Source organism: Thunnus maccoyii, chromosome 24, assembly GCF_910596095.1.
Source record: "Thunnus maccoyii chromosome 24, fThuMac1.1, whole genome shotgun sequence".
Lineage (NCBI taxonomy): Eukaryota > Metazoa > Chordata > Actinopteri > Scombriformes > Scombridae > Thunnus > Thunnus maccoyii.
Genome location: NC_056556.1, coordinates 17,016,309 through 17,030,500, shown reverse-complemented (window position 1 = coordinate 17,030,500; position 14,192 = coordinate 17,016,309). Strand labels below are relative to the sequence as shown.

General features: G+C 39.6%; 1 protein-coding gene across 4 annotated transcripts in view; it reads left to right on the top strand.

The window, feature by feature from the left end:
• dock9b (dedicator of cytokinesis 9b) overlaps window positions 1–14,192 on the top strand; it is a 65,612-nt gene that overhangs the window by 44,361 nt on the left and 7,059 nt on the right. For 3 of the 4 annotated variants that reach the window (XM_042405199.1, XM_042405198.1, XM_042405200.1), the window contains 23 exons: window positions 179–248; window positions 352–477; window positions 1,687–1,758; window positions 1,857–2,003; window positions 2,297–2,380; window positions 2,504–2,615; window positions 2,752–2,930; window positions 3,181–3,288; window positions 3,508–3,619; window positions 3,844–3,974; window positions 5,415–5,529; window positions 5,640–5,706; window positions 6,627–6,674; window positions 7,173–7,309; window positions 8,370–8,485; window positions 8,586–8,723; window positions 9,007–9,189; window positions 9,279–9,392; window positions 9,807–10,022; window positions 10,136–10,193; window positions 11,991–12,097; window positions 12,865–12,987; window positions 13,833–13,946. In XM_042405199.1, coding sequence (XP_042261133.1) covers window positions 179–248; window positions 352–477; window positions 1,687–1,758; window positions 1,857–2,003; window positions 2,297–2,380; window positions 2,504–2,615; window positions 2,752–2,930; window positions 3,181–3,288; window positions 3,508–3,619; window positions 3,844–3,974; window positions 5,415–5,529; window positions 5,640–5,706; window positions 6,627–6,674; window positions 7,173–7,309; window positions 8,370–8,485; window positions 8,586–8,723; window positions 9,007–9,189; window positions 9,279–9,392; window positions 9,807–10,022; window positions 10,136–10,193; window positions 11,991–12,097; window positions 12,865–12,987; window positions 13,833–13,946 — 2,677 coding nt within the window. The remainder of the gene's footprint in view (window positions 1–178; window positions 249–351; window positions 478–1,686; window positions 1,759–1,856; window positions 2,004–2,296; window positions 2,381–2,503; window positions 2,616–2,751; window positions 2,931–3,180; window positions 3,289–3,507; window positions 3,620–3,843; window positions 3,975–5,414; window positions 5,530–5,639; window positions 5,707–6,626; window positions 6,675–7,172; window positions 7,310–8,369; window positions 8,486–8,585; window positions 8,724–9,006; window positions 9,190–9,278; window positions 9,393–9,806; window positions 10,023–10,135; window positions 10,194–11,990; window positions 12,098–12,864; window positions 12,988–13,832; window positions 13,947–14,192) is intronic. The other variant, XM_042405201.1, reaches the window with a different exon arrangement.

Here is a 14,192-nt window from a genome sequence, read left to right as displayed (position 1 = left end):
ATGTGTTTTATATCTCAGTCGTGTGTGTGACTAGCCTTTGAAGCTCTGTAGGAAACGTATAAATGAGGTGTCAGTGCCTTAGAATGAATAAATTTCTGCTTCTAGCCAGCTTCACTTCCTCCTTTATTATTCTTCTATATTTTTATGTTATTATCTATTTCTCTCTCTCTCTGTTCAGGGTGATGGTTCATGTTGTGGCACAGTGCCATGAAGAGGGTCTTGAGCATTACTTGAGGTCATATGTCAAGGTGCAGTCTTTTCTCACTGTATTTATATTGACGATATGCACAATTCTCCAGCTGTAGAAATGCAGACAATATAATCAGAATTGTTTTTCTTCTTTACTCTCAGTTTGTTTTTAAGCCAGAGACTTATTCCTCCACTAATGTAAAAACAGTTCATGAGGAGCTGGCTAAAGCCATGACAGCCATTCTCAAGCCATCCACTGACTTCCTAACTAGCAACAAGCTGCTGAAGGTAACCAACATTCATAACTATTAAAAAAAATGTATATAATAAATAAATAATTGACCAAAATTTAAAGGTAGTTTAACCACACCAAAGCATATGAATTCCTTTAGAGTCAAAAACTGAGGTGCTACCCTGTTAAAGGACAGGTTCACAATTTATTAAGTGTGTCTTGAAACAGCAGTCAGGTGTCCATATGAACAGTGAAAGAGGTTTTCCTCACTGTAATCATTCCTCCTGTTCATACTGCCTATTAAAAGATCCTCTTCAAATGTGCTTTCAATGTAAGGGATGGATGCCAAAATCCACACACAGTCATTTTGTGCAAAAATGCAAAAGTTGATGTGAAGATTATATGAGGCTTCAGCAGTCTGAGTTAGTCATATCAAGTGGATATCTGACACATTTACAATCTTTTTATCATCAAATTCCCTCTTTTTGTTTCCTCAGACAGTGTTTCCCTGTTGAGCTGTGGTGGAAGTATAGTAACAAAAAGAGGGAATTTGGCAATACTGACTCAAATGTTGACTCATTTGTTTGGATGAAACTTCATATTAGCTTCAGAAAAACTTTTAAATACATTTTTGCACAGAAGGAGGACTGTGACTTTGTCCTCCATCACTTACATTATAAATGAATTATGAAGAGATATTCTAATGGTCAGTATGAGCAGGAGGAATGATTACAGCAAGCTGTATTTTTCTCATTTAGTTATGTGGAATAAGAAAGATGTCAGTTCATAAAAAATGTATATTCTTCCATCCAAAAAAAGCTCAGGATAAATCAGTACATAAATTTAGCTTTAGCAAAAGCTATCTCACCAGCTAGCTTAGCTCTCTTGTTTTTGTGACCCTAGTTGACTTTTTCTGGCTGGCTTTTTAGCTTAAGCTAGTTTTGTAATATCTGTAAATTTTTTATGCTGTTTTCACAATAGTTTTAGATTTCTATGGCATAATATTTTTTTGATGAAACAAAAAAAGTATAAATGTTGATGCTGCTTTTTGCCTTTGAACAGCATTATTGCTCTTTGCTTTGAATTTGTATTTGTTTGTCACTTGTTTTTCCCTTCCATACAGAGAAATAATACATTTTCATACAAAATGCCTGACAGGCGCTTTTCAAATCGAGGTTAATTGAAAGGTTTAGCATTTTGTAAATGAAGCCTTCCACATTCAGGGTGGAAATTTTCCTTGCACTGACTTTGTGTTCATGTTGCAGCACTCATGGTACTTCTTTGAAGCTCTGGTGAAATCAATGGCTCATTATCTAATAGAGGGTGGAAAAGTCAAGGTAGGGTTTGCTTTAGAGACCTCTCTTCTACCATTCCCTCCAACATTCTTTCTCTGAGCCTAAATCCTCTCCTTCTTTTCTTTTTTCTCCTTGTCCAGCTCTCCAGGAACCAGCGTTTTACAGCATCCTTCTACCATGCAGTGGAGACCTTGGTCAATATGCTGATGCCACACATCACCCAGAAATACAAGGACAACCTAGATGCGGCTCGCAATGCCAACCACAGCCTGGCAGTTTTCATCAAGGTTGGCACCACTCCCAGCACCTGCAATGCAGTATTGCCCTTTAACATTAGATTAGTTTTAAATATTGCCCTTTAGTTGAGGGAAAACATGAAAATGTCAGTGATTGCATGGTTATGTATAAATTGCTACAGGCTGTTAATGTTAAATAATTAACATAATTCAATTAGAGTAGAGTAGAGTTTGAAATACATCACATGGCCAAACAAATCATCACATCTCTTCTTACTTATAATAAGAGGATTTACGCAGATTTCGAATGTGTGTGTCATTGTATTTGTTCCTCTTTCATTCAGCGCTGCTTCACCTTCATGGACAGAGGATTCGTGTTCAAGCAGATCAACAACTACATGAACTGCTTTGTGCCTGGAGATCCCAAGGTTTTAAAAGGCTTCTGCCACCTTTCATGAATGGTTTTATCTAAGTTCTTTAAAATGAAGTTAAAGCTAACTTAAAGCCACATAAGCCTCCCTGAAATTAATTTTCTCTTATATCCCTACCAGACTTTGTTTGAGTTCAAGTTCGAGTTCCTGCGAGTTGTTTGCAGCCATGAGCACTACGTCCCTCTTAATCTACCCATGCCCTTTGGAAAAGGAAGAATACAGAGGTTCCAAGGTAAAGAAAATTACAGTTCAAGTCACTTTCATCTAAGGAGTGCATCTGATATTCCGCTTGTTCTCTGATTCCTGTTCTCTTTGATGGCTTTCTTCTTTGACTGAGTGTCATTTCTGTTGATGGATGCCTGATACAGATCTTCAGCTGGACTATTCTCTGACTGATGACTTCTGTCGAAACCACTTCCTGGTGGGGCTGCTGCTGAGGGAGGTGGGCGGCGCTCTTCAGGAGTTCCGAGAGATCCGTCAGATCGCCATCCAGGTGCTCAAGGGACTGATGATCAAACACACGTTCGACGACCGCTATGCTGCGAAAGTGAGTTCTGTAGCTCTTGACCGCCTTACTGTCCTTTGAAAATCCCTTATTTCTGTTATGAAAGGTCAGATGTAGTATACGATACATGATATTGAAAACAGTTTCAGGGTTAATTGGCAGCTATATATATTTGGTGAAGGTGCTGGGTTGACTGGGCTCAAACTTCTTCATCAGTATTTGAACCAAGTTTGAATTCTGTCTGAATTTTTATATATTTTGTATTATGAGCACCTACTGTTTGTCATTCCAGAGCCAACAGGCCAGACTTGCCACCCTCTACCTCCCTCTGTTCGGCCTGCTCCAGGAGAACGTCTACAGACTGGACATAAAGGAGTCTGCCCCCCTCAGCAACCACAATGTAAGCCTGACACCTAGTGGCAGGATACTGAATAGCAGCTTGTTTCTCTAATGCCAAGCAAGTGCCAGACCTGCTACGTCTGTGACTCATTCATTACTGGGTTAATATCAGCTTAAGGCAACATTAATGTTTTCTCTGCTGATAAAAGCACAGATTGATTGTTATATCAGCTGCAGAGCTAAACCAGATCACTAATGCCTTTTTGCTTTCCGTCACCAGAATGTGAGGGAGGACTCGCTGGTGCCCAACTCCATGGTGACTCCTCAGAAACCTGGGAGTTGCATAGAAAATGCTCTCCACAAAGATGTGTTTGGGGTCATCTCTGGAACAGGTTAATCCTCTCTCCACTATACCAATAATAAGTGTATAGTCAGAGCTAACTGGAATTCTCTTGTACATCCTTGTAAGAGCAGTGTGTCCTCTGAAGGATGTATTATACAGACAACGTGGTCAACTTTTTTGAAAAGTTAAATTTAAATCCAACCTATTTCATCATGATAAATTTATTCTGTCTTCTGACATGAAACAAATTATTTTTGTGCTCTATTGCCACAGCCTCCCCTCACAGCTCCAGTCCAAATGTCAGCTCAGTTCACCACGCAGACTCCAGAGGCTCTCTGATCTCCACCGACTCGGGAAACAGCCTGCTGGACAAGAGCAGTGACAAGACAAACTCCCTGGAGAAGGTAGATGAATACATGAATGACTGTAGTAAAATATTTTTGTGTCTTACCATTTTGACATCGTACAACATTCCAAAATACAAACTCATAGGGCAAAATCCTCAAGGGTTATAATCCAATTTTTCCTCTAACAGACACATATGTGGGAACTCTGGTTGAGGTTGTTTTTTTTAATTATGTATTATTTATATTTAATGTGCCTTTACCCATGGGTTGTGCTGTAAAATTGTGTTTCCTCTGTCTGTCTTCCTACATCTTCTGTGATTACAGTTCTTCATTTGTAATATTTATGAATAACTCTATACTAAAAAAAGGATGTGAGTCACTCTTGTCATAAGGCTGGACTTGATGCTACTTGGTCATCAATTCTGATATACTGAACCAAATGTTTCAGGAGTTTCTTCATCTGTTGACTAAGGTTGTCAGTGTGTGTCAAAGTGTGCTCTTCAGGTCAAAAGATTAAGATCACAGCACACCCATGACTTTTATCTTAACTGTATTATCTGCACTCTTGGGCTTCCATGCTCTCCTCCCCCAGAGCTCCCACACCCGTTCTCCTTACTCTGTAACCTCCCAACTCCAACAAAAGGAGAGATTTACCAGGAGGCACTCGGTCAACGTGCCCCCTCTCCCCCTGGATCCCGAGGACCGAGCCCCACCTCTGAACCGTGCGACCAAGCGGGTCACAATGGACTTCTCCCTCCTCTCTGTACCGCTGCCTGACCTACCGCAGGACAGTGACAGTGATAATGACAAGCCAGCAACAGACCAGACTGGTCAAGAGCTAGGGCTGGATGGAAATCATGAGGAAAACATACCGATACAAGTATTCTGTTCCTGACTCATCCATTCTGCCTACAACTTTTGGCTAGAATTGTACAGAGTCCAGCAAACTGTAATTTGTAATGATTTGGAAAACCAGATATATCTGATGCTGGTCAGTATATTCCAGTTTCAGAAACAACATATACAATACTCCTCAGTTTGTGGATATCTGTACAATGCATCCAAAATCCTCACAAAGTACCTCCCAACATTCTTCTCTTCTTCTGAGTGTCCCACATCAGGGAGTGTGTGTGCTTTTACCGATATGGAGGTTGAGTTGACCTCAGAGCTTAGTTCCTCAGATGCCATAAAGTAACTGTATATGTGTTGCTTCAAACCTGCAATGGATGTTGCTATCTCAAAGCACAGACCTGCTGCAGCAAATGTGCTTTTATTTGCTCTTGTGCATTTCCTCCCCTCCGAGGAAAACACTTGACATTTCTCATCTCTGAAGTTTGGGGTTTTGAGAGGGATGTTCTTTTTCTCTTTGAAGTTTGGATTTTTTCTGCGTCTCTGTCGGCTGATGCTGATAACTAAAGCTTTTTCTCTTTGATTTCTTCTCTCTTTGTCCCAACTTTCTCCCACTTTACTTTCCTCTCCCCTCCCTTGTGCATTTAGAACCAGTGCGCGTCGGCTCTGGGCAGCACCGTGCTGCGCTGTGACAAACTGGACCGAGACGAGATCAAAAACCTGCTCATGTGTTTTCTGCATATCCTCAAGAGCATGTCAGAGGGTAGGACCACCTGCCTGGGTCATTGTACTGAATTTTGACATAAATTGATAGAAAAAGCTGTTCTATAGTTACATTTTCTTATTAATTTCTAATTATTTCATCACCCTCAGAGGCCCTTTTTGCATACTGGAACAAAGCAGCTCCTTCTGAGCTAATGGACTTCTTTACATTGATAGAGTAAGTACAGAACTGTACAACCTTTTTCATAATTACATTCATGTATGAGTCAAATCACAATTAAATTGAAATATTAGCATTTCTTAAATCAACCAGAATACTAAATGTTCAGTGTTTGTTTGGAAAATTAAATGAGCGCTGAAACCACCAAAAGAAATGTAAAAAATTAATCTCACAAAACCTTTAAAGTAATAGTTTAACATTTTGGGAAATAAGCAAATTTGTTATGCGGAGAGCTAGAACTGGGAGTTGATTAGCTTAGCCTAGTTTAGCTCAGTTTAAGACTGGAAGCAGTGGTAAATAGCCAGCCAAGCTCTGTCCAAAGTTCAAAAATGCACTCACCAACTCCTCCACAGCTCAGCTATTCATTTTGTGTGTTTAATCCAGACGCCAACAGACATGTAAATATAGCAAGATATGGTTTTATGGAAAGTTCTTGGTTGTAATGACCTCTTGGCTGCTGGTCACCAAGAAATTACAGCACATAACTCCCTGTAAAACCACAACTTGTCATTTTTGCATATTGGTTTATATCAAATAAGATATAATGTATTAATTAGTGAGCTTTAGATGTGCTGGGAGACAGATTTTTGGACAGTGGACAGAGCCAAAGCAAATATTTCCCCATGAACTTCCTGTTTTCAAAAAAGCAGATTTATGGACTGAGATTAAAGTCGGCCGTGTCACACTGAGTGATTGATTTCATCAAATTATAACTATTAGCAAAGCTGTATGTGAGTAATCACAGTTGTAAATGATGGTGATAAGAATTTTATTATGACCAGGATAAAAGAACACTTTGAACACTTGAATGATCTGCGTATTTAACCCACATCAAGTATTAGTTGATGTTGTTACAGGAAGCACAGCTATGTCTGTGAGTATAGTGATGATCTGTAACTGTTGTGTTTGTCCTGCAGAGTCTGCCTTCATCAGTTCAGATACATGGGGAAGAGATTCATCGCCAGGTAGAGTAAATGTTCAAGAAACATTTATAAATTTATAACCATTTTAAAATTTGAGGCTGAATTTCCAATCTAAAAACTATATTCCTGAACTTAAACTAATTAAGCCAATCATTCACACTGAAAAAATAAACACACTAACACCAGATTTACAGACACAAATTCTTGCTCAATCTTTTAACCCCTTGCTTTTGGTCTGTTTTCTCATCAATAATGCTGCTGGCAAGTTGTTTTATCGTTAATGTCACGGCCCCGGGCCCCTCCTGCATGGGTAAGAATTCACTGCCTCTCTTTCTCACATTGCCTAAATGCATGATGCTTCCATTTATCTTCATTACTGAAGTTCAGACCTTCTCTGGTCTTCTTTCATGCAACAGAGAGACTCACAGAGACATTTTCAAGTCATCTGATCCTTTTGTGTCTCTTCATAAATGTATTATTTTTGCTATCTTGTGACAACAGTTTACAGCATCCTAATCTACCTTTTTTCTCTCCCACCAGGAGTCAAGAGGGGTCAGGGCCTGTAGCTCCAGACAGGAAGTCTCTGACTCTGCCCGTGTCTCGTAACAGGGCGGGGATCCTGCACGCCCGCCTACAGCAGCTGGGAACTCTGGAGAACGCTCACACCTTTAACAACAGTAAGCCTGTCCTGCCATAACTTAACAGATGACTTTAATGGGACAGATATGATCCTAGCCCATAGTCATCAGATTCAAACTTTTTCTTCAGTATCAGAGTAGTTCAGGTTATTATTGTCTGTACTGTGTGAACAGAATGCTAGTATCCCAACAGCATGACTATCAAACAAAACAAATAGACTATAGGCTAAAACATGGAGGTGTAGATGGGTTCAATATGCAGACAGTCAGCAAGGTTCATTCTCAATAACCTTTCATATCAGTGCAGGATAAAGCTTGACTTCCGTTCTGCAGCTGGTATTTTTTTACCTCATTAAATTAAGGACTGTCTTAAAAGTGAATGCAAAATAGCCGAGAGAGCTTTTCAGATTTGTGTCAATAGCTTTCTCATTTTCTTTTTCATAGACACTTTGAACCAACGTCTTTTTCATCTGGGCCTCCTCCTCATGCATACATATCCTGCATCCTATCCACACTTTTCCCACTGTTAAAACATGCTGTTCTATTTCAGTTCATTAACAGTGACACAACTTGAATTTAAAACCAGTTTAGACTTAATTTTTACTTCTTTATAGGAGGGATTCAGATACAAATCATGCTTTATTTTTTGATCAATTTAGATACATGGTTTAAATATCGTTATTTGAATATTTTGTGAGCAGCTAAGCTTACACATATACATCCGGTATTAATATGACTACAAGTATTTTTATGAAATAATAATTTCAGTTTCAGACATGGCAACTAAACGTATTGAAAAAGCATTAACTCACACTTTTTATTAGTGTTTTTTTATGAAACTGGGCAGGTAATAAAAAATAAAAAATTTACTGACCTCTACTGGCAGCCATTAAGAGTTGCAATAACAATGAACTCGCTCTGAACTAAATCTTACATCTCTGGCAGAAATATAAGAAACGGCTTGCTAAATATTCATTTGTGCTGATCAGCCGCCTAATCAAAGCAGATCATGTGGTACAATTCAGCGAAATTCATATTTATTGCTCCAATAAAGCGATATCTCCAACAGTGACCTTTGATGTATTTGCTCTCGGTGCAGTGTACTCTCATACGGAAGCAGATGTGAGCAGCCAGTGTCTGCTGGAGGCCAACGTGTCTACAGAGGTCTGTCTGACTGTGCTGGACACACTCAGCATCTTCATCATGGGATTCAAGGTATTAACTGTGACAGCCTGTTTATAAAAAAATACCCCGGTACATGACATCTTGTGGCTTAATCACAACAAATAAAACTTACATCCTCCTGTGTCCTCAGACCCAGCTGAATTCAGATCTTGGTCACAACCCCCTGATGAAGAAAGTTTTCCAGGTGCATTTGTGCTTCCTGCAGATCCCACAGTCCGAGGCTGCTCTCAAACAGGTCTTCACCTCACTCAGGACCTTCATCTACAAGGTGAACTGTCTGTTGAACTATTTCACCTGGTTAACTCAGATATTTTAATGTATCAGTAAATATACAGTACCAGCACAGAGTTTGGACACACCTTCCCATTCACTTGAATGAAAGAGTCTAAAATATGTGTCCAAACTTTTGACTGGTACTGTAGCAATCTATAAAGGGAGGCTTAACATTTGCGATGTAAAGGAAAATTGGGATCTACATTTTTCTTTCCATATTTATTAAGTTTCTCTCATTTCCATTTATCATCTTTTAAATCTCTCCATGTGTCCTCCAGTTCCCCTGTACGTTCTTTGACGGCCGGGCCGACATGTGTGCCTCTCTGTGTTATGAGATCCTGAAGTGTTGTAACTCCAAGCTGAGCTCCATCCGCAGCGACGCCGCCCATCTCCTCTACTTCCTCATGAAGAGCAACTTTGACTACACCGGCCGCAAATCTTTTGTGCGAACGCACCTGCAGGTAGGTGTTCCTGCTTGTGTCTGTGCAAGTTAGAAATATTTTATACATAAAGTCATGCATTTGTGTGTTCTTGCTCTGCATTCGCTCAGGTGGTCATCGCTGTCAGTCAGCTGATCGCTGATGTCATCGGCATCGGAGGTACACGCTTCCAGCAGTCTCTCTCGATCATCAACAACTGTGCAAACAGTGACAAGAGCATCAAGGTGAGGGGCGGGCGCTGTCTCACAGTGCAATGAAAGAAGTAATCTCTGACAAAGTTTATTTTTATTGCATCAGCTCAACACACAATAGAACAACTCACAAACATAGAGGAGCTGAGAAGAAATAGATACAATAAATATACGGAAATTAAGCAATTTAAGCAACGAGACTTGGGCAGTCTTAAAATATATGATGTCAAGCCCTAGCCCCTCAAAACATAAGTCCAATAAATTAGACACTTTAGATGGCACAAATTCCAGACTTGTTGATATTTTAGTGGCTCTGGATGTTTTTAGCTACTTCCTTGTTGCAGACCTTTCTTTTTGATTTATGTTCCTTTAATTAATTAATTCAGTTCATTTCAATCCCTATTTCTCTTTAGGTCATAGATGATTTGTTGCTATTTTGCTTTGCAGCACACAGCGTTTCCATCAGATGTGAAGGACCTGACAAAGCGCATCAGGACAGTGCTGATGGCCACAGAGCAGATGAAGGAGCATGAGAATGACCCAGAGATGCTGGTAGACCTCCAGTACAGCTTGGCCAAGTCCTACACCAGCACGCCCGAGCTCCGCAAGACCTGGCTGGACAGCATGGCTCGCATCCACAACAAGAACGGAGATCTTTCAGAGGTATTTTTCAAAATGAAAACTAAAAAAATGACTTTAACTTGATGGTTTTTTTTTTTAAGGAACATTTTTGCTAACCTGTGACTTGTCTCTGTGTTTGTCTACTTCACCTGCAGGCAGCCATGTGCTATGTGCACGTTGCTGCTCTGGTGGCTGAGTACCTGTGGAGAAAAGGTGAGTCTAGGACATAGAAATATGTGTCCATCAGGAACGGCATGCTTTGTACTGTCCTGTAAATAACTAGTGAGCATTTGAACTCCGTTCCAATAGTTTTATGATCCCCATATAATGAGTCACTGGTAAAGGTTAAGGTCATCAGTATAATTGTGTAATAAACTCAATAAAAAGACTTTGATTAACTTTTGGTGTACTGAAACAAGATTATATTACACATATCAAAACTAATGGGACTCTAATACATTAAATCAATGCACCACCAACAATTACAAAGTCAAAATATTTCCTGGCTGTTTTTACTTTAACTGGGAAAATAAACTGTTCCACATTCACCTGCACATACATACATGAACATACACCTTCATCTGCCACCTGAGCCCTAGTCCAAGGGTCATCTGCTCATTCCCGTGTTAAAAAAACTCCAGCACTGCATTCCATAGATAAGATCTCCTCTCGTGTTACTTCACATATCAAAGCGGATACTGTGCTCAGAATTTCACAGGAATCTGTTGTATAATGTGACAGGCTTTTATGAACGTCAACAGTTCATTGTCAGGTCAAAGTGTTTCCCCCCGCAGACCTTCCCTTTATAGAACACAGCACAGGAAGCATCAAACTTGCCCTTATTGTGGACTTGATAAGTTGGAAGTGGCAGCTGAAGGGACACTGTCACTGTTACTGTGAATGGAAGGTTATAGTCTTTTCTCCATAACATTTATTCCTCACAATTTTTAAGAGCTGGGACATTTCAAACACCCCCCCAAACACAATGTCATACTGTATGCTGATTTGATTAGTGGTACGTTGCTACCGTTCGACTGGCATGTGGCACATGAACGGTGCCACACGGTATGTCACTGGAGTTCCTCTGGCACATACCCCTTCTCACTGGCATATGGCAGTTTTTACTGATGATTATTAGTATGTCAGTATATTTATTTTCCTGTTTGCTTTAAAAACAACTGAACAAATTATGTTGCCAAATATGTGTGCCATATAAAACGCCACTTTTTAATCATAAGTACAGTATAAAAGTGGTAGTTTAACATATGCCATTAAGATAAAGAACTTTTCTGGTAGCTTAACTAGTGGGCCTAGTGGGACGCAGCTACTTTACATGTTAGCTCAGCTAGCATAGCGATCGTAGCCTTGACAAAGTTTATTGGTTTAATGTGAAAACTTGTATTTTCTAGTGGAAAACCAGTGATATGCCACTTGCATGAGATAAACCTCTGCAATGTTTTTTCACCAAAGATCACTCCAATCTGAATTTGTGTGAAAAGTCTTGAAAAGTCCTAAAAAACATTGAATTTGGTTTCCTAACAAAGGGCCTTAGAAGGTTTTAAAATGTCTTAAATTCCATTTGACATATGGCCGTCATCTATAAACATCTATAAACTAAAAGTGGGATTATTTCAACAGTGGATTGTGCTGCAGGAAGCTATTTAATTCTTTTTTCAGTCAGCAGCTGGGTCCAGGGTGTGTTAATTAATCAGTTATGTAATCAGGAAGTATTCTTATTTGCTGCTGGGAAGTACTGGAAAAATGTGATATAATAATAAATAATTGTCCCATATTGTCCCTTTAGTGGTTTTCCATCATGCTTTCATACTTAAGCCAGGATGATTGTGAAACAGGTATTAAATTTAATTCTATGTGGTATTAAAAAGGTCTTTAAAAGTCTTAAATTTAATGTGGAGAACCATGCAGAAACCCTGAAAATGTAAATCATTCTCTGTGTTTTATTTCACTCATGTTGGTTCTGCATCTCTCTGGTTGTGTTCTGTATGTCAGGTATGTTCAGGCAGGGCTGCTCGGCTTTCCGTGTCATCACTCCGAACATCGATGAGGAGGCGGCTATGATGGAGGATGTCGGGATGCAGGATGTCCACTTCAATGAGGTAAACCTTTCTAATCTTTTCTACATGCCACATGCTGTACACCGTGCTTTAAGTGTCTGCCAGGCCCTCTGTGTTGACCAAGCATTTAGGATATTTTTTAAAATCCCTCATTGACTTCACGTGTCACATAATGATTGGCTATCAGGGCTGTTATCTCTGTAAAGATTATCAATTGCTCCGTATAGTTAATAGATGTGAAAATTCTGTAGACTTTGACACAGGGTTGGTACATGTGTTGCTTCTCTAATCAAATCACTGAGTTGGCAGAAGGAACAGTCTTGGGATATCTGACAAGTGCTCAGGGTCAGCTCTCTTAGAGAGACTCAGCATCTTCCTCATGGACACTCAAGCAGGAGCAGCCGCTTGTCGACGCTGAGGCTTGAGCTTTGCTCATCTAGTAAACTTGACGACCCTGTGAAATTGAAAGTGATGGCTAGAGAACATATGAGCTTTTACGAGTTGGTCAACATGCTTTTACTTTCCATCTGCTCCGAGAGGCTTTCCTCTTTATGAGCAACACTCAGTGTCATCCCCCAATAAAAAAGAAAGGAAACGACAGGTCCATTTCCTCCCCTGCCTGCTGTTTTTACAGGAACACTATGCTCAGTTTAAATTCACTACAGTCTCCTGGACAAATAAGAACAAGCAGAGATGTCCCTCTTTTCAAGAATTACAGTTTCTAAAATGAGACTGCAGGGAGGAGGAGAAAGTTAAATGAAGTTTACAGTTATTTATGTGTGTGTTTGTGTGTATGTGTGTGTGTTCAGGAGGTGCTGATGGAACTGTTGGAAGAGTGTGCTGATGGTCTCTGGAAGGCGGAGCGTTATGAGCTCATCGCTGATGTCTACAGGCTCATTATCCCCATCTATGAACACCGCAGAGACTTTGAGGTAATCTGCACAATGAGCACAGTATTAAATCTGTGGATGGCACGATAGGCTTAACCTGCCAGGAAACATACAACAACAACAACAACAATAACCCTGCAATAGATACATAAATGCTATTTATTTAGCATGTCTGCATCATGTTTTCAGTGCTTTTAAGAACACAAACAGGAGTTTCGACTTGATAATCATGTGTATTTTAATTGGTTTAAAAATGAGACTATGTCACTTTTGACAGAAGAAATAACACAATCTTACTTTGACAAATAAAAAGTTTAATTTATAAGAAGTGAGATGCAATTTTGATCATTTCAATACACTCAGGCCTTTCGCCACCACAGCTGGTATGACTAGTAGCTTATGGTGGTTAATGTTAGCTAACTTCAGATATTTATTGCTGTATAACTGACATTTTCCACGTCAGTGTAGTCACATAATGATGATGACTTCTAAGCAAATGACCAGAGAATGTTGGGAATTAAAAGAAAATTTAATTTGTCATTATCTAGAATTGCACATGGCCTCAGTTGCTGTTGAATAGTCCTGCTTGAATAAATGAAATTGATTTAGTTCAAATGAACCCGTAAAGGAGCAAGTAATCCTTCCTTCTGCTTTCTTTTCACCCAACGGCAATGAGGTTGATTTCTAAATGTTCCTTTGCAAAAAAGTAGCTTACAGTAATTACTGAAATCTCCACCAAAGCAATAAAGGCAGCTGATCAATTAGGCATCAAAAGGCATCACAGTAAAATATACTACCACTAAAACATTCAGTTGGATTTAGCCTCTACTGCATAATCTTTGTTGATCTTTGTGACAATTTCTGCAATTTGTACTTTTGTGGAACAGAAACTGACACACCTGTATGACACACTCCACCGAGCGTATACTAAAGTGATGGAGGTGATGCATACTGGCAAAAGACTGCTGGGCACGTACTTCAGAGTGGCCTTCTTTGGACAGGTAAAGGGGGGAGGGGGGCAGATTTCGAAAGCTAAAATTGACTCTAATGTTCTCTAAACTCTAAATTTTTGCCTTGCATGAATTCTGACTTAATCCAAACTTAATAAAAGCATGATGGTCATCTTATCCATTTCCTTTCACATGTATGCACATTCAGTACGGGAGCACTTACTTACACACACACTGACACACACACACACACACAACACATTAACCTTTGTATCTGAATCTACTAAAACTCTCATT